This window comes from Cimex lectularius, unplaced genomic scaffold (assembly GCF_000648675.2).
Source record: "Cimex lectularius strain Harlan isolate CLEC.00 unplaced genomic scaffold, Clec_2.1 scaffold169, whole genome shotgun sequence".
Taxonomy (NCBI): Eukaryota; Metazoa; Arthropoda; class Insecta; order Hemiptera; family Cimicidae; genus Cimex; species Cimex lectularius.
The window spans coordinates 200,256-227,765 of record NW_019392751.1 but is presented as its reverse complement, the minus strand read 5'-3'; the positions used below and the strand labels follow the sequence as shown (position 1 = coordinate 227,765).

The window sequence follows — 27,510 nt, the reverse complement described above, 5'->3', positions numbered from 1 at the left end:
AAATAAATATAAATAAAGACACCAAAACTTAAAAGGATTCGGAAAATTACTGTGTACCTAAACAATGTAAAATTAAACTGAGAGCATTTGTCAGACAAGAGGCAAAAAGTTAGAAAGAAAATAGGGAGAAGGATAGATGGTTGGAAGAGCAGGGGGTGAAAGCTAGATGAAAGTAGGTCATTCCCAATGGGATAGAGATATGGTGCCTGAATGGCTTTCCAGAAAACTGATGTGTTGCAATTTCACAAAAGTTTGAGAGACAGACCAGATTGTGAACAGAAGGAATAAAAAAATGGTTCGCTATGATGAGGATGAGATGGGAAGAGTGTGGGAGGTGTCATCCATTTACTAACGAGGTGTCCTGTACACATTGGATACCAGGCCAATAAATAGCCTGGTTATAGCGATATTGGTCTATATGATTTGACCTCATTTACAGGTTTGCCCGTTTTTTTTGTTTTTTTTAACATAATGACATCTGCAAATATCCAGATGCTGGGAAAATAATCCATTCTAATTGTGGCATTAAACAGGTAGGTATGTCCCCTTTTTTGGCAATTGGGAACAGTGTGGGAGGTGTCGTCCATTGTCTATCGAGGCATACTACTACACATTTACAAGGTACAACCTCAGGCCAATAAATAGATGCAGTGAGTGTCCAGCTAAGTTCTTAAAATGAAAAAAAAAACACACACACAAGAACGAAGTAATTCATCACTGAGTCTGGGGAGCCTCTAAAGATTTTAGGGCTGGAAGCTTCTTCTTATCAAGGGGCTTGAACCCCACATCGGTCGTGCAGGTTTAGCGTAGCAAAGAGCTGTGTTGGTGATTAAATTTGACTTTAATCTAATTTATCGGACTTAATCTGTATGCTTTAGTACTATTTTAGTAGTTTTAATAAACAATAAATAGTTAGGGTTGAAAATAGAACATACAACATTTTGCTTTTTTACATTACATTTTATTTTAGGGTAATAAACTGCCTCTCTTGCTACAGTTTCCCGTGGTTCTGTAACATGACTGCATCAATTAAACACAGAAAAGACAAGTGCCTTAGCATCTATAAATCCATAAATCTTCTTTCACCGTGCTGCTTGTCTGTGGAAACAAGACTGTTTTAAGATGTTAGTAAGATAATTTTCAGTGCTGTAACTTAAAATTATTTTATAATTTAACAATACAAATTGTAATGACGATTCAAATAAATAACAATCGCATCATGGCCATTGCTGTGTATGCTGATTGTAACACCTGCAATAATAAAGATGTTTTAGTTTATTTTTTAGTCAGCAAGTGTTAAATGATAGTAATATTAATAGAAAATTGATTATCTTAAGATAATAATAATCTTACCCCTCCAAGTTGTGCAAAGTTAAACACAATGAAATTTCGAAAATGTAACTTCAGGGGCTTTGACATCATCAACATTTGGAAAAATACAGTTTTCCTGTTTTCTGGACTTCTTTGATGCCACAAGTTCTGATACAGCGCTCTGAGTATAGTTTCACTCTGTTCATAAAAAAGCATTAGACTTCTTATGAAAACAAATCTGATACAATCCTCACCTCTGTTTCTATCTCCTGGCCGCAATAGCATATAATAAAAGGTAACTCCCAAATAAATATAAAGACAACAAAAAAAACCAGAAGATTTGAATCCAAATTTTCAAGACCCTGCAAATATAAATCGTGAAAAAATAGTAATTAGTAAAACTTCATTTAATAGTATACAATTATTATAAAGATCTAGCCCCAGTCAAAATACAAATAACAAAAGCTGGTAAGAGAGTAGGGGTTGTTACAGCATATTTTTTAAAATAGTAGAACCACCCTCCTAAAGAGGAGTTACAAAAATTGAATTAAGACTAACTATAGAAATGTGTGGTGATTAGTGACCGTTAGTCTATGATTATTTGGAAATCATGAGATGCGGTCGGTAGGTTTCAGAAAAACATTTTCTTTGTCGTGCCGTGTCGATCTTTATTGAGATCATCTTCAGGGCATGGGATTTACAAACATTGTTTAAATACTTGTAGGATATGGGAAAAAGTGAATTTATACAATGCCAAAAAATACTTTGAGTGAGTAGAAATACTTTGATTGAATATAATTTTTTTTTTGCATTGTATAAATTTACTTTTCTCCACATCCTACATGTATTTGTTAAATTTAAACAATGTTTGGCCCGATAAAGAAAATGTTTTTCTGAAACCTACGTCACATCAAACCGCATCTCACAATTTCCAAACAATCACTAACTATAGATATTGTACATAAAAGGGGATACAATAACCTTAAAATGCATAACATGGTAACCCAGTGAATTGACATTTATTCACTCATTTCAAAATGATGAAATTTTAGTAACAAAATAATTTAATTGACCTTTCAATCAAAGTTCAAAACCCTTCTCAACCCAAGAAATAAAAGAGAATAAGGAAGAAGAATATTTGTAATGTAAAATGAGAAAAATTAAGAGATAAAACTACAAAAGTTATAATCTAAACAAACTGTGGTTCTGTATGGCATATACATTAATGACCAATCTTTCTACTAAATTGTACGCTTTTTCCATGTGGTCCATGTGGGGAAATGAACTTGTAATTTGGCCATTACTGATCATTTTTCATCCTATTCTTGCTGATCTGGGGAGTCAGACACATTTTGGCATTTCACAATCTTTGCCAATCAACACTGAAAATATAGGCAGGCCAAAATAATCAGTCTTAATCAAATTACCTACTATTTACTTAGAACAAGTTTGTAGTTGATAACACAAACAAGCTGAATACATAGTATTACAATTTTTAAAGCATTCTTTTAAAAAGTGACTGAAAATATGTTCATTAAAAGTTATGCTCTTAACTTACAACCAAGATTTGATATCCTGTGAAACATGCCTGAAGAGAAGCACTTAATATCTCTAGTGTTATCATTGCTCCATAATTTTTATTCATCAATGCCACTAACCTGAGAAAACAAATAAAAATTAATAATAGATTTTTAATTGTATATAATGTTTGGCTGGTTAATAACTCACTGAATTACATCTGAATGAATTTTTATAGTCTCCCTCTCGACTTTTTTAGAAATAAACTGTGGCTGCTTGCTCAAACGGTGAGAAAGAATTTTTAAGCAGCTTACAACATGTAAGGAAACACTAGCAATGCTGTTAAGATAAGAACTTTCAGTGATTATTGCCATTGATAAAATGTATGAATGAAAGACGAATGACAATAAAATAGAACTGAATGGTGTCCACAACTGGAAAGGATTTCTAAGCGGTCTGCCAGAAAAGTAGTCAAGTACATTGGAAAAAAAATTAAGTGGCATGTAACATAACAAAGAATAAACAAAGACTTTACAGAACTTAATTCTTATTGAATCCATGGGCTCAAAAATTTCACGTGCCTTTTGGTCTGTCAAGACACTTTCCAAAAGTCGGTCGGCATCATCAAGCATTTTTGCAAAATCATTTTTGTGAGTTGTGTATTGCTTCAGCACAAGTTGCACTGACACAGAGAAAATGGCCCATGCTGTGAATGATTTTGTCAACTCAGACTGAATGGCAAACATGAATGAAATGATACCGCACACAAGCATAGTAAGTTTTCCATTGAAAGAAAGAAGTTTAAAACTGAAAAAATGGTTATAAGAATTTTTCATTGGAATAATGCCTGCCAATTGCAACCCCAATCGAGCAAATTTGATACATTTTGATTGCCTGAAAAATTAAACATTGTTTAATAAATGCATATTGAATCTGGTTAGATAAGAAATTTGAAAACATACATTTTTGCAATATTCTACCCTAGGTCATCAAAAGACTAAAGGCTTTTTGTTGATTTTGCAAAGCATTATTATCATAATTGTGCTGCCCTTTGGAAAATAGTTGAATTCAAATATATCATTCATTTTAGCCATCTGTATCGAGGCCAATTGGCAATAATGACTACATGTCTTTATTATTAAAGCTTTGTGAAAACCAATGGCTCTTTGTGACCTTTGTCATTTTTAATTATATCTAAATGGACTATACTCTTAAACGTTTCAAATTGAGCTGATGACCAATATTTATAACACTCTTAATGACAACAGTACTTCTCTAATCTTTTCTAGTTTTTCAAGGAATCCAGTGTAATGACCAAATATAACATGATTTATATACATAGTATAAATGACATGTACTGCAACATTTCCAACAACATCAAATTTAATTACATAAAATTTAAATAAAGACAATGGTATGCACTTGTGGGATCTTAAGATTCCCCACATCTCACAATTGGGGTGTTGTTCCCTGCCAACTTTATGAAGGTGCGCAGCACAAATACTGATGTTAGTTCTTAATGTATGATGGTAATCTCTTTTCTTGTCCTGTCCAGGTTCCTAAACCATGATTTTATTTTCATAATAAGAAAAAGAGTCTTATAAGTTTTGTCTGAAGAAGCATATATAGTTTGCCACTCTATTTGCTTTTTGTTTCTAACATTTGGAAAAGGTCTGTATATGGAATCGTTATGTTTTTGTGTTGCAAAACTGTGTAGCGTATTTATCCAGTGTGTCAGCTTTCTCATAATAGACCCATGTGACCATTAACCACACGAAAAGAATGTTCTTTTTTATAATAGATAAATTATAGATGATATTTTTAATGTCGGCTGTCATATAATTGTTTATAGGTGTGGACGTATTTTGCAAACACACAAAGCCAGTGCTATCTTAATTTCTAATTATTCTATTGAATAAATTCCCATTGGCATAGGAATTGATTCCCCTATAATGTAAGATGGGAAGAAACAAAAGCATCACACTCTGCCAGCTTTAAGGGATCTATCAGTGTACACAGTTAGGTGGTCATGAGGAAAAAGTTCCTGAAGATCAGCCAATAGTCGTGGGTTAACTACTGCAGGATGTCCTCCTGAGTCATTCAGTGAATACCAATCAAGGGGCTTCTGATTAATTTCAGTTCTGTAGAAAAAATTGGAAGATTATCTCTTAATTCACTCATTCCTTGGAATTCAGATTTTTTTTTTTTGCCAATATAATTAGATCGATCACAAATATGCTGAAGAAGTGATGTTTTTTCGGCATTAGGCATAAAACAAAATGTTCTGCACTTTTTTCTCTTCTAAATGCAAGAGGCTTTTCATTACATTCAGCCTTGATGTTATCATTACGGGTGCTTTTAAGAGTTCCCGTACACTCTTTGAGGGATTTATGTTGTATGATGTCCAGTCTTTCTATTTGAGATCTAGATGCTTGTTCATAATAAATTGATCCAAAGTCAATAATAGATCTTACAGAAATGTATGGTGATTAGTGACCGTTAATCGATAATTATTCAGAAATCGTGAGATGCGGTCTGGTGTGAAGTAGGTCTCAGAAAAACATTTTCTTTATCGTGCCAACGTTTCAATCTTTATTGAGATCATCTTCAGGGCTCAAAGTGTTGTCACTTTGTTGTTACATTTTACAGTTGCTTTATAGTACAGTAAGCTAGTGTTAGGGTTGGTATGAAATACATTTTAGCACATTATGAAATTTTTCTGCTTTAGTATCAATTGTAGCAATATGGTCCAATTTTTGTCTGAGAAACTTTACCTCACCAACCACCGTAAATTAGTTTTGAGCCAAGATCATAGTATTAGAAAGAGAGTAGATTTTCTTGATGTTGTAAAATAGCATATTTTCATTTTTTCCACTGAAATAACTAATCTAAAAGTGAATGTTCAACCCAGTAAGTTTGATACTGCTGCCATGGCTTCTATTGCTGCCTCTGAGGACTCTTGAGTAGAATAAAATACTGATGTCATCTGCAAGTTGTATAATTTTATCATTATACTTTCTACTTCTGTGACATATAACAAATGGTTTAGAGTTCCATCTTCACCTTTAATTGCAAAAACAAATAATTGATTCCGGTTTTTTTTTTTTTTTTTTTTAGTAATTCCTGAAATTTCAAATGGCGCTTTCACATGGGAAAACCACATCTCGGATATCCGACAACGGGTCAAAACTATGAGTAAACATGTTAATGTCAAACAGACGTAAATAAGCACTTGAAATATTATGAAACTAGTTACCTCGATGGTGCTTTCAGCTGCTTTTTGCAAGTTACCTTGCATCTTATGGTCCATAATGACTTGTAATCGGTAGGGATGGATATTAGATAGGGATGCATTAGTGTCTAATAATTTTCTAATGCTAATCTCTCTATATTATGATAGATTGACATATGGTCACCATGGTAGGCACTGTTTCTGGGTCAAAATGATTTCTCCTTTGAAAAACTCCCCAGGTCAAATCAGATTGAACTTTTTAATCAAAATTAATTGTAATATCAGACTCATTGGTTGAAACATAATACTCTTGTTCATCCATCTGAAAAACTAAATAAACTATGGATGTGCATCCCTGCATATACATCTCTGGAGAGCTCCAGCCTCTGATCCATTGTCGATGGACCTCCAGTGTCCAACCCCATCCAGCCTTGTCGTCAACATGCAACAACCTTCTCACATAATAAACTCTTCATCTTTTGGTATCTATTGTCTACTGGGGGCTATTCACCTATTGCATTTCTATACCCTTCAGGTTTTTCAGAAATGTTTGTTTATACTACAACGCTACTGGTTGGGCGAACCATCATATTTCCAGCCCCATAAAAAAAATATGTTCAAAATTCTTTACAATGATTTCCCTATGTGGATAACTATTCCTAGATTTCTTATTTTAACTTATATTAAGATGGATCTTCTTACAAATTGTATCGGGGCAAGTGATAGGGCATCTAGGTTCACAGACCCTGTTGGCATTGAGTCAATTCTACTGACGTCCCTGGATTCTCTGACCCTTCTCTCTCCTACCATTGTGCTTTTGTAACAGTTATTACATAATTGAATTAATTATACATTTTATCTAAGGCCTTGTTGAGACAAAAAAGTTAGTGTTACGAGCAGGATTCAAACCCATGAGCTCAATACACTGCATCAATCATATTGAGCCGAAGGTCATGGATTCAAATCCCGTGTTTGACATTAGCTTTTTTGTCTCAAACAAGACCTTAGATAAAAAGTATAATTAAATCAAATAATTAATAAGGTCAATTATGACTACTAAATACATATATGGATTGTTACATACTTTGTAAAGAGTAATTTCAGTCATACAATATTCAACTGCCCATTGAATGTCATGAGCGAGGAGAGCAAAATAAGTATATTTTGTGGGAATGACAGTATCGTATGTATTGATATAGTGCAGAAAGATAGCACAATTTTTTATTTAACAAAATGCTTATTCCATTTGATAACCCTAATAGATTCCCCCTTTCTAATTAGCAAACATCCCATGACTTTTCAATTTCTGACACAGTAGGGTCACTGTTATAACAATTTGTGCAAATGCATTTGCCACATTCGAAAATTAATTTCACATAAATTTTTATGCAGGACAATGTGTAGGTGTGCTCAAGTCATACATAGAAAGTAAGTCCTTTTATTGCTATCTTTTGCAAACAATAATTTTTACCTACTTATACAAGTGAAACCAAATTCATTTTGTTTTAAATTTAAAAGTGTTATCAGTGCACAACCTGAGCAAACTAGTTTTATCCAAAGCAAACCAAGATCAAGGAAGTCAAAAATCTAGGAAACGCACCATCAGATAATGATTATCAGGTCTATGCTTAAAAATCTGATTAGTGGTTCTCAATTAACTGAATGACTAGCAGAAAGCCTTTTATCGTAATACCAGGTTCAATTGCATGCAGTGTAATGTGAACGTGTTGTCACATACAAGAATTTATGCTGTTTTCAACAAACATGAGTCCAAGTCTTTTTTTTTTTTTTACCAACATCAAACGTACACTACTTTCAAATCTCAATGTTGACACTTCTGATGCATGAATACTTTCACCCAACATTATTTCTCTCAGTAACTGTTGTACTTAAGCAAATCTACCAGGTCTGAATTAAGAAAAACAAAATTAAAATAATCCTATATTAAAACAACTACCTATGTATTAACATGGATATGTTTTAGAGCTGGAAACTTCTTATTAATATGACATTTGAATAGATTAAAATTCCATGTGACGATCAGTGCAGGTTTAGAAGAGCAGGCAATTACTCCAATTTTTTCTTTCTTTAATTAATTTTGCATAACTTTTTCTTAATACTGTAACTATACATTTATTTCTGACATTTTTTTTTTGTGACATTTGAATTATTTTTTGCCCATTCACTTCCAGATAGCTGGTTTTATTTTTTTTATTTCAATGGTATTAATTTCTTCCTATAAAATTTTACTATAATTTAATTTATCTGACCAAACCCATAAATCTTGTTTAATGTATTTTGCAAATTGTTAGGAATGAATTCAGTATTCAACAAGTGTGAATAATATACTAGAAGAACAATCCGCTTTCCAACATAGTGAAAGCTGTGTGTAGAGTTTAGTGACCGTTAGTTAATGATTATTTGGCACTCTCAACATGACACAAGAATGACACATCTACACAGAAAACAAACACTTTGAGCCCTGAAGATGATCTCAATAAAGATCAAAACATAGGCACAATAAAGAAAATGTTTTTTTAAAACCTACGTCACACCAGACCGCATCTCATTATCTCCAAATAATCATAGTGAAAGCTGCACAGTTAAAATATTTATTCTAAATAATCTAATTATCCAGTACAACTAGATAACAAAAAAATTTCCTTTTTTGTCGATTTAGAAAATGATTTTGACTTAGTCTGTCATGAGTCATTTTGGCTCAAGTTAAATGAGGTCAGAATAAGTAATAAAATACTAAGTTTGAAAGAATCCCTCTATAGCAAGGCTAATTTTCAATTGTAATTAAACTGGGAATTAGGAGATGAAAAAATGTATTATCTAAGGGGCACAATACTGTTCTCTTTATTTTTATCTGATTTTATATAGAATTTTGTTTAATGAATAAGGCCTAATTGGAGTGAGATTAGGTAAACTTGGCTACATACTTGCACTATTACTTCCAGATGAGATTGGAGACTCAAGCTATGAAGGCCAGAAAATTTTAAATATGCTGCATCAGTATAACATGAGAAATTTGTTGAAATTTGTTGTTGCAAAGTCAAGAAGACAAAAGTAATGGTTTTTCTCTCATTTCTTAAATAAAATACTAATACAAAAAATTTTTTAAAGAAAAAACAGCTATGCAATAAATTCGACTGTTCTATACATTGTGTGCAATTTGCATGAACAGAAAAACCTTATGCATATTTTTCTAAAATGTCAAATTTATAATTGAAATCTTCCTCTACCATGCTTGTCTATAGAAACATGATTTTAATTTGTAAAATCTGTACATTTTAAGTGCAACATTGCTGTTGTGATAAGCTTAGTCGATTTTTTTTTTATAAATATAATTTTCAGTGCACTAACTATAAATTATTTTACAATGTAACTGTAAATAATGACAACTTTAATGAGTATTCAATTGAAAAATAATCGCATCATTGTCATGACTGTGTAGGCCGATTGTAACACCTGCAATAACAAAGATTATTTTATTTTATTTTATAGTCAGCAAGTATTAAATCTTACCCCAGCAAGTTGTGCAACGTTAAACACAATAAAATTTCTGAAATGCAACTTCAGGGGCTTTGACATCATCAGCATCTGGAAAAACACTGTTTTCCTATTTTCTGGACTTCTTTGAAACCATGAGTTGTAATGCAGCAGTCTGTGTATATTTTCACTCTGTTCATAAAAAAAAATGTTAAACTTCTCATGAAAACAAATCTGATAAAAACCTCACCTCTGTTTCTATCTCCTGGCCACAGAAGCATATCATCGAAGGCAACAGCCAAACAAATATAAATGTAATGAAAAAAACTAAAAGGTTTGAATGCAAATTTTCAAGTCCCTGCAAATATAAAATCATGGCAAAACATTAATCGGGAATATTTCATTAGATACAATAGTACACAATTATTACAAAAGATCTAGTCTCAGTTAAAATACAAATAACAAAAGCTGGTAAGAAAGTAGGGGTTGTAGCATCAGCATATTTTCCAGAATAGTAGGACACACCCTCCTCAAGAAGAGTTACAAAGATTGAATTAAGACTCACTGTAGGTACATTAAAAGGGAAATAGATCTAAAATGCACAGCATGGTAACCCTGTGAATTGACATTTATTCTTTCAAAATTATGAAATTTTAGTAACAAAATTATTTAATTGAACTTTCAATCAAAGTTTAAAAACCTACTCAACCAAAGCAATAAAATGGACTAAGAAAGAAGAATATTTATAATATAAAATAATATTTACAGTGTGAGATAATATGTAAATATAATAAGATACATATTACACACATGAAATCTCTTTAGGGAGTGAAATATGAACCGAAGAAAGCAGTTCATGATTCTCTTTAGTCTGTTAACAAGCTCACTGGTGAGTACCATAAATTAAATAGCCATAATCAAAATGAGGAAGCACAAGGGAGAAAACCAGGAGTCTGTGGGTGCTGATTGGGAAGTATTGGCTTGCATGACCGAATTGTCAGAGGGTGGAGAAGCGATGAGAGATTTTGGAAATGTGGATGCATATAAAGGATAAAAGGAGTTGTTAGTTGTTAATGCAGAGTGGAGGAATAGAAGGTAAGGTTTGGAGAAGGAATGGAATCCAAACACTATCGTCTGGGACTTATTGATATTAAGAGTTCCATTTTTAATGTCCAGGAGCTGATGGCATTTTGGTCCTCTTAGATTCATGTGATTAAGATTAGGTCATGAGCTGAAAAGGAGAGAGAATAGTACACAAAAACAACAACACTAAGAACAATAATAACCAACAATAATAACCAAAAACAAAATAAATACTGATTACTGATTTATTTAGCTCAACTTTGTACATACAATATATGTACATGCATATACATGAGTAGCATTGAAAAATTAATACTTAAAAAATAAATAAATATAAATAAAGATACAAAAACTTAAAAGGATTCGGAAAATTACTGTGTACCTAAACAATGCATAATTAAACTGAGAACACTTGTCAGACAAAAAAATCAGAAAGACAATAGGAGGAACAATAGAGGTTTGGAAGGGTGGGGGCGAAAGTTAAATGAAAGTAGGACATTCCCAATGGGATGGAGATATTGTGGCTGAATGGTTTTCCTGAAAAATGATGTGTTGCAATTTCACAAAAGTTTGAGAAACAGGCCAGGTTGTGAACAGAAGGGATAAAACAGTGGTTCGCTTATGATGAGGATGAAATGAGAAGGGTGTGGGAGGTGTCATTCATTTACTATTAAGGTGTCCTGCTACACAATGTATACAACCTCAGGCCAATAAATAGCTAGGTAATAGTGATATTGGTCTATATGAGTTGACCATGTGCACAGGTTTTCCCGTTTTTCTTATCATAATGACTTCTGCAAATTTCCAGATGCTGGAAAAATAATTCAGTCTAATTGTGGCATTAAACTGGTAGGTATGCTAGTTAAACTATCCCCTTTTTCGGCAAATGGGAACAGTGTGGAAGGTGTCATCCGTTTTCTATTGAGGTGTCCTACTACACATTGGATACAACCTCAGGCCAATAAATAGATGCAGTGTGTCCTGCTAAGTTCTTAAAATGCAACAAATAAAAAAACACGCACAAGAACGAGGTAATTCCTCACTGAGTCTGGGGAGCTTCCAAAGATTTTAGGGCTGGAAACTTCTTCTTATCAAGGGGATTGAACCCCACATGACAGATCGGTCGTGCAGGTTTAGCGTAACAAAGAGCCGTGTTGGTGATAAATTTGACTTTAGCCTAATTTATCTGACTTAATCTGTACGCTTTGGTAATGTTTTAGTAGTTTTAATAAAAAATAAATATTTAGGGTTGAATAGAGAACATACAACACTTTGCTTTTTTACATTACATTTTATTTTAGGGTAGTAAACTGTTCAAAACCCTACTCAACCCAAGAAATAAAAGGGATTAAGGGAGAAGAATATTTGTAATGTAAAATAAGAAAAATTAAGAGATACAACTAAAAAAGTTAGAAACTGAACAAAAGGTGGTTCTGTGTGCCATGTACATTGATGATTAATGGCCAAATTTTCTACTAAATTGTACGATTTCTGGGTGTAGTCCAGGTTGGGAAATTACTTGAAATTTGATCATTACCAATCATTTGGTCTACCTGTCCTCACTGGTTTGGTGTGTCAGACATGTTTTGGCATTTAACAATCTTTGCCAATCAACACTAAAAATATAGGCAGGCCAAGATGATCAGTAATAACCAAATTTTCTAGAACAGTTATTGATAAGGCAAACAAAATGTGGATTATTGAACATTGAAACACTGTATTACGTTTTTTAAGACAAATTGACTAAAACTAATCATTAAAAGTTATTCTCTTAACTTACAACCATGATTTGATACCCTGCTAAACAAGCCTGAACGGAAGCAAATAATATCTCTATTGTTAACATTGCTCCATAATTTTTATTCATTGATGCCACTAACCTGAGAAAACAAATAAAAATTAATTATAGACAGTTAATTGTATAATGTTTGGCTGGCTAATAACTCACCGAATTACATCTGAATGAATTTTAATAGACTCCCTCTCAACTTTTTTAGAGACAAACATTGACTGATTGCTCAATCGGTGAGAAAGAATTTTTAAGCAGCCTGTAATATGTAGGGAAACACTGGCAATGCTGTCAAGGTAAGAAGTCTCAATTATACCAGCCATTAGTAGGATGTATGATTGAAAGAAATATGACAATAAAACGGAACTGAAAGGCGACCACAGCTGGTAAGGATTTTTAAGCGGTCTGTCAGAAAAGTAGTCAATTACTATTTGTAAAAAATGAAGTGGTATGAAAGTAAACATCGGTTCAAAAATGTCATACGCCTTTTGGTCTGTCAAGACATTTTCCAACAGTTGGTCTGCTTCATCGAGCATTTTAAAAAAATTGTTTTTGCTTGTCATATATGCCTTCAGCACAAGTTGCACTGACATACAGAAAATTGTCATTGCCAAGAATGATTCTGTCAAGTCAGACTGTACAACAAACATGAATGAAATGAAACTGTACACAAGCATAGCTACTTTTCCATTCAATGAAATAAGTTTAAAACTGAAAGAATAGCCATAAGAATTGTTAATTGGAATGAAGCCTGATATTTGCAACAACAATCGAGTAAATTTCATACATTCTGATTTCCTGAAAAATATAAATTAATGAATAAATTAATATTTCATTTGATTAGAGAAGAAATGTGAAAACATACATTTTTGTAATATTTTACCATAATTTTGCAACTTGTTTATGCTTTATGATGATTTTGCAAAGCATTATTACCACTGTACTGTACTGACTGTATGTATAATTGTGGGTTTCAAATATACCATTCATTTTAGCCATCTGTATTGACACCAATTGGTAATAATGAATGATTGCATGTCTTTATTATTAAAGCTGTGTGAAAACCAATAACTTTTTGTGACCTTTATAATTTTTAGTTACATCTAACTGGACTATACTAGGAAATATTAACAACAAATGAAATGTTAGGTTAAATTGAAATAAAATATAGCATTTCTATATTTCTTTAAGACAAAATCTATTTAAATATGCTTTTGTTTCGCAAATTCATCTGTGAATTGAATTTCTTTGAAAATACCATTGGTTAGTAAATATGTGACCGTCCCATTGTCATGATTGCTACATCGACACCTCATGATTGTAGTGGCCACTTATCTGGAATCGTATAGGCAGTATAGCGCAGCAAAAACATTATAAGTGTGTCATAGCGAGTAATATAAAAGAGGGACAAGTTTAGTTGTTAATAAGGGTTTTAAAAATCTATTTATTTTTAGGTATGTAAGCAATATAAGCATAATATTGTATATTATAACACTAATTCCATAAATAAATTAACATTTTCAGGAATAAATTGATTTTGTTCTTATCTGAAATAACATTATAAATTTCTTTTTTTCTAAGATGCCAATCCTGCAAGTGAGAATAGTGACTGACCTTAAATGAGGGACTCACCTCAAAAAGTAAAGTGATGAATGACTAACAATGTTAGTTTGCTTGCTATCGACTTACTATTTGCAATCCGCATTTCCACATTCATAAATCATAAGACCTTAGGATAAGATACATTCCATGATTCTGACTATGGAATGGGGCTAATGCCCTAACAGGCCGCTAGTTTTATTAAAAATTTATTCCCAACATGTTTACTATATTGACTCCATATAAACTTTTAAAGAAAAAAATAATGGAAGTTGACAAAGAGCTGCAAGCAAATCATGTGGGGCAAAATAACTGTAATTTCTACAAAATTTAGGAAGGATTTTTAAAGTTATTACATGCAAGGGATGATTTTCAACTCTTGACAATATTTTTCATGGTCAAACCTGGACAGAGACATTGAAGACCTCTCTAAAAGTTGTCCCCTCTACTAGTTCAGCAGAAAACTTCTAAGACAGCCCTGGGAAGTTGGAAATCTTCAAATGACAAAAAAAATAACAGAAAGCTAGGTTTGAAAGAAAGGACTTGAGACTAGCTTTAAATGACTTCCTTCTTTAGTATCAAAATATAATTCATTCAGTGGAAGGAGAATCTTTATTATCAAGAGCTTCTTATTATATTAAGGCTTTTTGTCAGATCTCAAGGCTTTGATAATGATTCTTGTGTGTATCTTTTCCTCTCCCAGGACTTAGAATCTCTGCCTGCATAAACCTTTGCACCAACCTTGAAAACTGTTTCTTCTTCTTCTTCCTGGCAATATCTACACAAGCTTCTTTCTGCTCCTCTAGTTTATACATCCTCCAGAATATTTAGTGACTAGTCAGCAGTTCAACTATTAATATAGTCCTAACACCTAGATTTAATAGTTCTGCCATTAGATTTTGTGATGGTCCTTTGATGAATTTTTTCTAATGCCTCTGCCCTAGACTACAACCCCAGTATTGAGGACTTATTCTTAATCCATTGCCTGATGGATCTACATGTTGGGCAGTTTGGTTTACCACAAAAGGGTTCAGGGTTGATAAGTGTCCTTATCAAACTTTCCTGGTCCAATTAAGTGGCCAAAGCAACAGATTACTTTCATACCTAGACAAGGGCTATTATTGTTATTCCCAAGGTTTGACAGGGTTCTGATGCAATCCCAAACAGTTCTGGACTTTACTACCAATGGGATAGTTTTCTTTAGTGTCACCTGGCTGTCTGGGTAGAGTTGGCATTAACCAGAATTTCTTTTTCCCAGACTGCAGATTTCTATCAAATCAGTTTTTATAATTTTTTATCAAATCTGAATTTGGGGTTATGACATCACAAGCATCCCCTGAAACTTGTCTGCCTGAAGCGCCGACCAAATTAGCTATTAGAGCCTGTAGGACTATACCTGGATGAAAATGTGTAGTGGTGGTAGATTCAGAAGGGCATGTCGAGTGGAGGTTGTTTTCATCGCCTCAGTATGTTCAGGCATGCCAGTCTCTGAGCAGTATAATTTATAGAATAAGTGAAAATAAGTTTTAGACTGGAAAAAATTTAGTTTAAAAATATTTAAAAAATAAAGAGTTTAAATTTGCTATTAAAAAAAATAAAATTTTTTAAAAAATAAAAAAAATAAATAGCATTTTTCAATATTAAGAAACAGGTGGCTCTCTAAAGATAAGCTGTATACAGCATCTATTGGGTTGTCCGGAAAATAATGCAGGATTTTGGTATTAAACAAAAAAAAAGAAACTAGTTACTTTACAATGTTCTTTAATCAAAATAATTTCCCATACTCTCAATACATTTCTCCCAACGTGTTGGTAACTTATTAATTCCGTCTGAGTAGAATTCAGAATTTTTAGAATTGATAAAGTCAATAAATGCATTTTCCAGTTCCGTTTGATTTTTGAATATTATGTGTTGTAAGTAGTGGTCCAGGTGTCTAAAAAAATGGTAGTCAGTAGGCGAGAGGTCCGGAGAGTAGGGTGGGTGAGGCAAAGTTTCATAGCCAAGCTCCAATAATTTTTGTGACGTTACACGTGACACATGTGGTCGAGCGTTGTCATGCAACAAAATGGGCCCTTTCCGATTGACCAAAGAGGGCTTCATTACTGCCAATTTCTGATGCATGGTATTAATTTGGTTACAGTATGATTCAGCATTGATGGTTTCGCCAGGATTTAAGAAGCTGTAGTGTATTAAACCAAATGAAGCCCACCATACCGTAACCATTACCTTTTTTTGATGAGTTGGGGGCTTTGGAAAATGTGGTCAGCGACGGTCGTTTTACTGACTTTGAGTTGCTCTGCAAGTTCTCGAACAGTTGTTTTGGGGTTTTCTTCCACCACTGATCGCAGAACATCATCATTAAGAGAGGAAGGCCTTCCACGACCTTCTTCATCTTCAAGGCTGAAATCTCCCTCCCGAAATTTTTTAAACCACCTTTGCACAGTGCACTCATTAACACAACCCTCGCCCCAGACTTGGTTAATGTTTCTAGCCGTTTGGGCTCCGCTTCGGCCGAGTTTAAACTCGTAAAAGAAAATCGTACGAAATTCTCGCTTTGACATTATAAGGATGACTGAATTATTTCCAAGTAGCGGAATGCTACAGAGGTAAACAAACAATATCATTTGGAAGAGGATTAATAAGTGTTGACATTCATACAAATGAGTAATCCTGTAAACGTAAATAGAATATTTTATATAGATTTTTTTTAATGAAAACTTAAAATCCTGCATTATTTTCCGGACAACCCAATAACTTCGTTTGAAGGAGTAAGCAGTCATCTATAATTTTAAGTTCAATATTTTTTCAATAGATTTCATAGATTTAACGCTTTCAAAAATAAAATCACTTCATTTATATCAAGTTAATGTTTATTCATTTTGAAGCAAATCTTTTCTTAATCAATGTAAGGTCCTAGATTCAAGAATCTCAACTACCTTGAATTCAATTCTAAAATAAATATACTTCAGTAGTTGCTAACTCCTGACACAAAATTGTAAATAATGTACAAAAATTCTAGTAAATTCTATTGATTTGCATTTCCTGTTAAATATAAATTATTGAATAAATCTATATAGTAATTTGAAACTAAGTGTCTTGAGGACAGAATAATTTTGGTTGTTTTAATAATGCTCTATTACAGTAATTGTGCAGACCATTTGTGTGACTACTGAATTACAAATACATATTTTATTTTGGGGTTGTATGCCAGACCTAATTGTCAATGATGACAGCCTATCTTTATTATTCAAGTAGCTCAATGGCTCTTGGTGACCACATTTATTATTTTTTGTTACAATGACTATCTAAAGTATTAGTAAATTTTGTTTTTACAGGGCTATTATATACATATTTTTTTAAACAAAGCAGCACATAGTTGGGTTGCCCAGTCAAACAGGAATCTACTCTTTCTTACATAATGCTTTCTCTGCATTCTGGTATTGTGATCTGTTCACCTGCTCTAACCTATAGCTCAGAAGTAGCCCCCGACTAGTGGTTGGCCATCGAGCAATCACCTGGTATAACCTTAGGTATCTGCGTGTTAGCTTATAAGTTATAACAAAAAGAGGTTGTGGCACACTACATCAAAAAACACGTTTCTAGGAGGCTCACTAAATGGAATGCCGTAAAGAAAAATGATTACATTTCATGTATCATTAAGTTCATAATATATTTGTACTTACTGTATTAGTGCTTATTCAACTCAGCAAAAACTTGGTTAACCAAAAACCAATTTGTGACCCCCCAGATTAGAACATATGTGAAAAGTGATTTTTAAACTTTGAAAAAAAAAAAATTGTGATTATTCCAACAGTGATGATTGAACAGCTTTGTAATGCAATTGTTTAGGGATCAGGGATGTATCTGAAAATCAGCGTTTTGCACTACTACCAGCCTTTCAGCATTTATTTTGCCTTCTTCAGGGCTCTACATTCGTAGTATGATATTAACAATTGATAATTAAACTTAAAGTAGTTTAAATATCAATCGTTTTAAAAAGATAGTTCATACTCACAGTTAGTTGTTTTCAACGTTCTGGATTTCAAGCTTATAGCTCATCATCAGGTTGAAGGAGTTTTCAACCTATCCTATCTGTGGCTTCCTCTCTTTTCTACCGGCTGTATCTACGGCTTGTTGCCTCTCACTGCCACGTTGGAGGGTTTTGTAATTCTAATAAATTTTTGTGCTTAATGGTTTATGTTCTACTTTTTAATTTTATTTATTTATTTTTTATTAAATTTTTTTAACTTAATTAACCATTAATATTCATAAATAATTAGATAAATAAATATACATGCAATGAATTTGCAACGATTTTCATAAATATGTCTAAATAAATAATTTACAATATAAATATCACATTTTAACCAGAATTAACAACGGCGTCAAAATTGTAACTATGGAAAATGGCGGTAAATAAATAGTGTGTAGCCCGCAATAGCAAGACAGGTGGTGTCACCTTTCACGTTGAATTAATTGCCTTTGACATTCAAGTTTTTTTAGGCTATTTTTTAATGAAACCTGAAAATAATTTATACTCTACTGGGCGTGCGATTGTTTCTTTGAGGTTTGCCTCCGTAATAATCTTGTTCAAGTATTTTTCCAGACAGTATCTTTCATATGCATAGATTTCACAGTGAAGGGTATCGTGCATTGCATCACCTGGTGAACCACATAGGCAAAGCGGTGAGTCTTGTTACAAGCGAAAATGAGAGGAATTCGAGACAATCAAAGGCACTGGGACAAGGAACTCTCAAAGCTTCTCTAAAGCTAAGATTAAGAGAAAACTGTCTCCCTTGGTCTATAAGTTGGAGAACGAAGAAGGCCGGAGCTTAGGCCAATGGCATGTGAAGGACCTACAGCCTCACCCCGGAAGTCACCTTTTTTGGGAGGAAGGAGGGGAAATGTTACAAGCAAAAATGAGAGAGAAAAAAAAACCTTTTTTTTCACTGGGGTGACCAAGGGTGCCCTCGGCAGGTTGAGCGAGGTTTGGAAGAGGCCGAAGACGCGCGGGTGGCATTTGGAAGCCGAAGGAGGCCCAGCCAGGGCTCAGAGGGGACGCTGGCAAGGAGTGGGGCCCGACCGGCGTGAACAAAGAGGACTCGGGCTGAGACTGGTCGGTATGGACGAGCCGGACAAAAAAGTAAAAAAGGAACGTGATAGTGTTTTATTTGATTATTTTGGGACTTTTTCTCATCGTCGTGGAGTGGATATTATAAGATTGGTTTCTGGACAGTTTTTTTTTTTTATTATTCAGAAATCTGGTGTGATATAGGTTTCAGAAAAACATTTTCTTTATCGTGCCAACGTTTCGATCTTTATTGAGATCATCTTTAGGGCCCGGGATTTACAAACATTGTTCAAATTTAACATAAACATGTAGGATGTGGAAAAAAGTGAATTTATACAATGCAAAATATATTTTTTATATTCAATCAAAGTATTTCTACTCACTCAAAGTGTTTGTCTTCTGTGTAATTGTGCCATTCTTGCGTGTCGTGTTGAGAGTGCCAGAGCGATATTGCTGTTTTATGTTTATACACGTTGGATTTTGAAGGGGTGGGGAAGGAAGTCGGTATAGAAAGACATTTTTGTATAAGGTATCAGCTTCTTTGAGGTGAAAAGAGCCGACGAAGGGAAAAAACGTTGGTAATGGCTCGGCCAGATTATCCTTTCAGGATTATATAGAAAGGGATAAATAGGAAAAGAAAAGCTAAATTGTTGGAAAATTAGATTATGTGAAAAATATTTGATGTGTGGAATGTGATGTGATGATATATGTATGTTATCTATATTGAATTTGATTAATGATATTGGCGTAGCTGCGATTTACATGTATCTGTTCTGTAATTGATGCTATGTTTGTCTCTGTTGATATAAACCATTTCTAAAAAATTACGTTTATGTTTGTTTTGTTCTGTGTGTAATATTTTTGGATTGTTGAAGTCGAACTCAGTCGCAGCTACGCCAATATCATTAATCAAATTCAATATAGATAACATACATATATCACTGACTTTAACTAACCCGTGCTTGAACGGATTTTAACGCACGATGGCTCGTTAGAAAGCTGAAGAGACACTGATTTCAGTGGAATCATTCGTTGGCTGGAAATCTTCCAGCAAACACTCACCAGTCAACCTCCACGCAGCACTCACATCCTCACACTAAGAAAGCTTTTTGCCAAGGGGAAGGAGTTTTCAAATTGAAAATTTCAACACGTCTCTCATGTATTGTAAGAGTAAACCCACCGATTCCCTGCCAATTTCTATTTCATTTATATCATTTTTATCATTTCTGTGTATATATATAAAGTTTGCTGCTTACTAAGGTGCTAATTCACACATTAAATGTGCACATGTTACAATGTTAAAATCTGGGTATAATACTATTTATCTAAAATCTTTCGTTTGATCCATTCAAATGATGGATAATAATTCGAGATCTTACTTTTTAAAAATGTTTATTTATAAAATAGTAGCTCCGCCGATATACATTCGAGGAAGCGTGCACAGAATCTAATCTATTTATCCTCAGTCAATCATTAAGTCACCTCGGGTTAAGGGGGAGAAAAATGCAATTGTGCTTAATCGACATCTGATAAGCCGAGTGCATTTTTCTGTACAAGTAACGCTATAACTAATATTGAATAATATGTGTAACTTATATATAACTCCTCCACCCTTAGAGTAATGCTTCCCCTGGGGGGTCGTCTTTTACTACCTTTTTTGTTTGTTTATTTTTATTTACAATTTTAGTTTTTATGCATCTAATTATAAATATTATCGTTATACAATAATAATGATTATAATATAAAGGAATAATGTCCATAGGCTTAAATTAGCATGTACATATGGTAGAATGGTATTTTTTGTCACAAAGTTTGGAGAAATATCATGAAGCTTGAGCTGAAGTTGGAGATCTGGGTTGGTCCAAATGTGAGGTAGAAATTGATGCTTGGTTTTCAATGGCTCGTTGTCCGATAGACGAGTGGGTGTCCTTTGTATATTATTTCGCTGTTGCCTGGTTTTAGCAGAAATATTCCTTCCAGGATTTTTGTTTCTATCGTGTTGTCTTGCGTGATCTGGACTTTCTCTGGCGTGATGAAGGTGCATAAAAATTGGTTGATTTCTGGAACGAATACCACGTGGTTATTGCTTATCTGAAGCTCCGTGTAGACGCACGGTGTATTCGATATTAGAATTTGCGGACAATGGTAAACTTTGTTTTTAATACATTCGTCTGTTAAATATGTTAGCTCATTACTTTTGGATTTAAGAACATATTTATTTTCTGGAATAGTTGTAACTATTTTTTGGCCAACTTTTGTTGGAATAGGTTGTAATTTATATAATTCAAATTTATCGTCACTACAAAATGGTAATCGTAAAAAGTAGATTATTTGATTTGTTTCTATTCTACAGTCGACTTTTAACATATTTTCAAAGTCTATGATATTCTCATATTTCACTTCTAAGGACAACTTAGTATATAATCGGTTCTCCAATCTTTTTAACTCCGAAAATAATTGACGGGTGTTTATAATGCTTGGATGAATTGTTTTTAATTTGCAAAAAGTTATTGAATTTTCAATATCTTGGATTATTTCTAGTAATAATTGATAAAGGATTTGTAATTGATTAAAAGTATCTTTAACTGAGGCTATTTGTTGAATATTTCTAATGTTTGTACCAATTAAATTTATTTTACATTCAAATACATACCGTAAGGTGTTTATGGTTTCATTAAAGTTACTGATTATTCTTTCGTTAAGGGAATACATGAATTTTATTTGATGTTGAAGTGTAATTTGATTAGTGTTGATGTGTTCTATGATTGTGTTTAATTTTTGTCCGTCCGCATCATCTATGTTTCCCGTAATCCATTTTATTGCTGAGCCAAGTCCATTGATCAGTCCTCGTCTTTTCCTGTTATTCGAGTGTATGATCAAGTTGTCCAATTTCTCTTGAGCCATAGCTTCGGTATAATTAAGTATTTTATTGAAAGGTATCTTCCAAAATTGTTTTATTTGTTTTAATATATTTGGAATTTTTTCTGTATTGGTGTTTTAAATTTAAAATTCCGACTGAAATATATCTATATCATAATAATGCATCAAAATGTGTTCAGACATAATTATTCTACCTTCTCCGGTAAAAGTCCGATGTTGTGTGAGATATCTTTTATCTTGAATGCAGGCCTGGCAGCTGACATCGCGAGGGTCCAAGTTCTGTAACATCGACATTTCCGGTATTAAACTGATAAGTCGTTTTTCGTGGTCACTTTACATTAGCTAAATGAATATTCGGTTTTGTATTACGATGGGACTTTTCTATTGTAGCTGTTTTCCTTAAAGGATTATGAGATTTTCTTTTTTATGTTACATTCTTCTCCGTTATCTAGTACTATTTGTTCAAGTGTATTATGTCTACTGAAATGTTTAATCAATTTGTTTACTACTTCGATCGCTTGCCCGGAATTAAGTTTATAGGCTTGTGCAAATCTTGAAAATGTGTCTATAACCGTAAGAAATTTTGTGTTATCTAGTGTTATGGTATCAATATGTACTATTTCGAACGGTTTTGTTGGTGTGGGGGTAATATTGAATTTTAGTTTGAGGGGCCTTCGGTCACATTTTACTAATAGGCAATTTTCGCATTGATTGATAAAAGTTTGTACGGATTTTCTTTGGTTGGGCCAATAATATAATGTTTTAATTGCAGTATCGGTATCATCGATTCCCCGATGATTTGTTTTACCTACATGGTAATTTTCAATTATTTCTTTTACTTCCTCTTTCGATTCAATGTCCATCAATTTATTGGTATACCTAGTAAAATTTATTTCAGCATCTTTAAAATATAATGCCAGTGTTGAACTAAATTTTTCATAGATGTCACTTTCAAAATATAGACCGTATTTAGTTTTGGGAACTAAATAAGATTTAATAAAATTAATAACATCCTTTTCAAATTCCTTCTTTGAAAGTTGTACCAATATTCGTTGTTTTGAGTTGTCGAATAAATTGATAATTTTGGGTTTGGCAGGGGCACATTCTACTTCAGAAATAATGATTTGATTATTTATTTTATTAATTGGTCCTTCTAATATGGGTATATTGATTACTGTGTTACCGTTAAAATTGGAATGCATTGTTGCGTCTTCATCAGTTTGTTCGTTTTCATCTATATTCACTATTACAGACTCGTTGTCTGAGTGAAGTCGATCAGTATCGGAGCGTTGAAATTCCAAGTCATTTGGAGTTAAATTTAAGTCTTCTAAATTTTCTTCTCTGAGTTCGGGGTGTTTACTACAAAATTCGTCTAACAGTTCGTCTATACTCATATCATCCAAATTGTCTATGTCGTTTGTTTCATTAGCATTTACTTCTACTCTAGATAGGGCATCAGCTATAACGTTTTCAGATCCTTTTTTTATCAATTATTTCGTAGTTATATTCTTCCAATTTCAATCTCTATGTTAGTAGTTTTGAGTTCAGTTCTTTTAGTGAAAAGAGCCATTGTAGAGGGCGATGATCGCAGAAAATTTTGAATCGTCGTCCAAAGAGATAGGATCTGAAATATTTCATAGTCCATACTATGGCTAGAAGTTCCTTTTCTATTGTCGAAAGTTTAGTTTCCGTGTCATTCAGTGTTCTACTTGCGAAGGATATAGGAAGGTCGGATCCGTTTGTTTTGTGACTAAGTACGGCAAAGTTGCCAATAGGTCAATAGGTCACCACTGGCGTCGGTGGTCAGTATGAATTCTTTAGAAAAGTCTGGAAATTGTAAAATGGGTTCATTAATTAACATGTTTTTACACAAGTCAAAACAGTTTTTTAGTATGGATCGTTAATGTCAATGGAAGAATTCTTTTTCAATCGTTTTGTCAAAGGTTTCGTTAACTTAGCAAAGTTAGGAATAAATTTTCTGTAATACCCTAACATTCCTAAAAATCTTTTAATTTGCTAGTTGTTTTTCGGATTGGGTAATTTTGTATTACCTGTATTTTTTCATTATTCGGTTTTATGCCGTTAGGCGTTATGATATGCCCTAAATATCCAATTTCTCTTTTTAGGAACTCTGTTTTATCCAGTTGGATTTTGAAATTGTATTTTCTTAACTGACGGAATACTTCTTTTAATTTAGTAATGTGTTCTTGGAGGCTAGCACTGAAGATAATTATATCGTCAAGGTACACCATGCAATTGGTGATACCACGGAAGATATTGTCCATAACCCGTTGGAACGTGGGTGGCTAATTTTTCAGCCCAAACGGCATTATTAGGAATTCTACCAATTCTATCGCAGAGAAATATTGACATCTCCCCAGCCTATCAAATAAGTCTGTGATATTTGGAAGTGGGCACTTACCATCTATGGTTTTATCGTTTAATTTTCTGTAGTCTACCACAAGACTGAACTTCTCTTTTCCAGAGGCGTTTCTTTTTTTTGGTATGACCCATAGCGGTGAGTTCCATGGAGAGCTAGATGGCTGTATTATGTTATGTTCTAGCATTTCGTCAATTTGTCGCCTAACTTCGTTATTATATATCTCAGGATATTTATAGGATTTAGTGTAGATTGGTACCTCGTCTTTCGTTCTTATTACATGTTTTACGTCATTAGTGAATGTTAGAGGTGTACCTTCTTGATAAAATATGTCACTAAATTCTTTTGTTAATTGTTCTATAGCTAGTTTTTCTTCCGTATTCATGTGATCTGTCCTGATTTTTGCCAAGTTAATATGGTTTTTGGTTTTATCTTTATTTCTTTGGTTTGATAATTCTAATATATCTTCATGGCTGACTGATATCGTGTTTAAGGGGTTCTGTAATTGTTCGTGTTTATGTGAATCACTATTGTTTTTAATAATGCATAAGGCTCGGTGGTTCTCTACTTTTATGAGACATTCATTAATTTCTAAGTCTTTAGATATGATGTGAGGAATAATTGCATGTCCAGATTGAACATTTTTTACTGGGACTTGAATTACTTGTTCACTTTTTGCTTGTATTTTATACATTTTTGGTGTTTCTTGTATTCTTTTTTTTGTATATTAGTATCAGACGTAGTTAATTTATTTTCATTAAAATCAATACGAGCATTGTGTTTTTTAAGAGCATCCAATCCTATCAACATATCGAACAGGTCTGAAATTTAAATAATCGAAACTTTAATTTTAAATTGTCTATATTACACAATTCGTCGCAAGATACAATTGTGCTGAATTTTCCTGTCGAGGTCGCGTGTGCAGTTGTAATTCTAAATGGGTCATTCCTTATGTTATTTTCAAAGTGTTTGAATGCTATGTTAGGCGTAATAAATGATGTAGTACTTCCGGTATCTAATAACATTTTTAAATTGTACTTAGGTAATTTGAAGTACGGGAGACGAATTTTGTCCCAGTTCGTCACCATCCGGAATTCGGGTAGTGTTCGGGAATCTCTAAAAAATGAGTCGAATTTTCACTGGAAAAGTCGTCTGATGATTGAAAATCATCAGGTTGTTTCAATTTAGGTGATTTTTCGCTCATGTGATTAAGTTCTTCCGTTATATAATTAGGTGCGTGTTGACCATATTTGGCATTCTGTTGGTTAAAGTAATTGTTGGGATGTCTGTTTTTTTGCCAACTTTGAGTTGTTTGTGTTGACATCGGTGTGGGTTTTGTGTGTTGGTTATTGGCATTCTAGGTGCAAAGTTTCCTTGGGGTTAAAGGGTCTTTGTGTTATATTCACAGGTCCAGTTGGGAAATTTGTGTTAAAAAGTTTCCTGGGAAGGATTCTGAAATGTTTTTAAAGGTTTTAAATGAGATGACTGTGTGTGTGGTTCATAATTCATGTATTGGAAGTCATTAACCAGCAATCTTTCAATTTGTAACAGAGTTTTCGGGTTCCTGGTCGCTAAGGATCTTTCAGCGAACTTATGAAATTGTGGCATATTGCTAATTCTTGAAACTGAATTAGGTAACTTTTGTTGACTTCCGTGCCTTCTAAAATATTTATTTTCGAACGGAACAGATAGAATTTTTCTTGAATTTCAGCGAGTGAAGTTAATACGTTTTTGTTCGAATTGTGCCTCAAAATTTCTATGATTAAAACTCGCCGGATCTTGAATATCTGAAAAGTTATTTATCAAATGTGCTTTCAATTGTTCCCAAGTAGTGAACTGAATATTTCTCATAGACTCATTAGATTTGTTTCTTTTGTCGTATATTTAAAGTAGAAACATTTTGTACATTGCTCAATAAAGTGTTTATTTCTTCCACTTTTATAATAAATTGGGTCAAAGTTTTAGGATTACCGTTTAAGTTGGTATAGCATCTAGAATTAGTTTCAAATCTGACGAACTGCCATTTTTTTAATTTTAATTTTATTATTACAACTTTTATTTTCTTAAAATTATAATTTTCATTGAAGTTATTGTGTGAGTTTTTATTAATATATTATTATAATTATTATAATATTTTGTTATAAATTAATATTTACTCACAGAATGATTACAAAGTGTGCCATGTCCAATTCTTCATCTTCTTTAGACTGAAGTACAAGTAGGTTGATGAAGTTCGAGGCGGCACGTTAACCGTTGATACAGTTGGTTTCAATATTCTCTTCAACACTTTCGCCGTCCCACTGACTGCGCCAATTATGGATAATAATTCGAGATCTTACTTTTTAAAAATGTTTATTTAAAAAGTAGTAGCTCTGCCGATATACATTCGAGGAAGCGTACACAGAATCTAATCTATTTACCCTCAGTTAATCATTAAGTCACCTCGGATAACTTATTTATGAAATTAGCTAACATCAAAGAAATGTGTTGTTTATCAAACTTATATATTGTGCATATGTAATCAAGGACTTATAATTTGTAATTTATAATACATGTAATTATCTGTAACTTCCATATTTATGAATGTATTCTCTCTGCAAGTGGTTTTTAGTATAATTTTCACCACTGTTCTAATTTCTCTTGGCCAAATCAACAAATATCGTAAATATACATAAGCCCTCTGCCACAAGGATGTATAATGTCCTAGACATTTCCCCTTGTAGTCACTTTGTACAAAATGTATGTAAAAATAATAGTGCATAAAAATCAATCAATCAATCAATCACCTCGGATTAAGGGGGAGAAAAATGCAATTGTGCTTAATCGACATCTGATAAGCCGAGTGCATTTTTCTGTACAAGTAACCCTATAACTAATATTGAATAATATATATAACTTATATATAACTTTCATACATCAGCAGTTACCTTACAGAAACTAGCCACTACACTGATGCTGTTGTTATCTGGACGATTTAATAATTGTGATAATTTGTTAACAGTACAATTTGAAATATAATGAAAGTAAAGTCGGATTTAAAACTTTATTAAACCTATTTGAAAGATAATTTTAATCTAAGATTTGGCCAGCTTCTGGCAGATTGTTGTTGATTATGAAATGCTCAATACTAAAATCAAAAACTCTGATATCAG

General features: G+C 33.1%; 2 protein-coding genes across 9 annotated transcripts; both read right to left on the bottom strand.

The window, feature by feature from the left end:
* Positions 1-931: 931 nt before the first annotated feature.
* LOC106672005 (odorant receptor 47a-like) lies at positions 932-3,823 on the bottom strand. Of its 3 annotated transcripts, none has more exons than XM_014403048.2 (7): positions 3,792-3,823; positions 3,040-3,723; positions 2,870-2,969; positions 1,566-1,673; positions 1,354-1,509; positions 1,182-1,251; positions 932-1,112 (listed from the first exon to the last, which is right to left on the bottom strand). In XM_014403048.2, coding segments are annotated over exons 1-6 (1,104 nt in total). In that variant the 5' UTR covers positions 3,794-3,823; the 3' UTR covers positions 932-1,112; positions 1,182-1,197. The 3 variants fall into 3 exon arrangements, with proteins under 3 accessions (XP_014258534.1, XP_014258536.1, XP_014258533.1); XM_014403050.2 differs by having other exon boundaries at positions 932-1,098; XM_014403047.2 differs by having other exon boundaries at positions 932-1,251.
* Positions 3,824-9,449: 5,626 nt separating this feature from the next.
* On the bottom strand, positions 9,450-19,499 carry LOC106672029 (odorant receptor 67a). Of its 6 annotated transcripts, none has more exons than XM_014403108.2 (8): positions 19,482-19,499; positions 18,043-18,197; positions 15,424-15,515; positions 12,588-12,833; positions 12,420-12,519; positions 9,807-9,914; positions 9,593-9,748; positions 9,450-9,535 (listed from the first exon to the last, which is right to left on the bottom strand). In XM_014403108.2, the coding sequence occupies exons 4-8, from the start codon at positions 12,749-12,751 to the stop codon at positions 9,482-9,484; spliced, it is 582 nt and encodes a 193-aa protein (XP_014258594.1). In that variant the 5' UTR covers positions 12,752-12,833; positions 15,424-15,515; positions 18,043-18,197; positions 19,482-19,499; the 3' UTR covers positions 9,450-9,481. The 6 variants fall into 6 exon arrangements, with proteins under 6 accessions (XP_014258594.1, XP_014258592.1, XP_014258590.1 ...); XM_014403106.2 differs by lacking the exons at positions 15,424-15,515; positions 18,043-18,197; positions 19,482-19,499 and adding exons at positions 12,912-13,226; positions 13,294-13,481; positions 17,711-18,038; XM_014403104.2 differs by lacking the exons at positions 15,424-15,515; positions 18,043-18,197; positions 19,482-19,499 and adding exons at positions 13,294-13,481; positions 17,711-18,034 and having other exon boundaries at positions 12,588-13,226.
* Between the last annotated feature and the right edge of the window lie 8,011 nt (positions 19,500-27,510).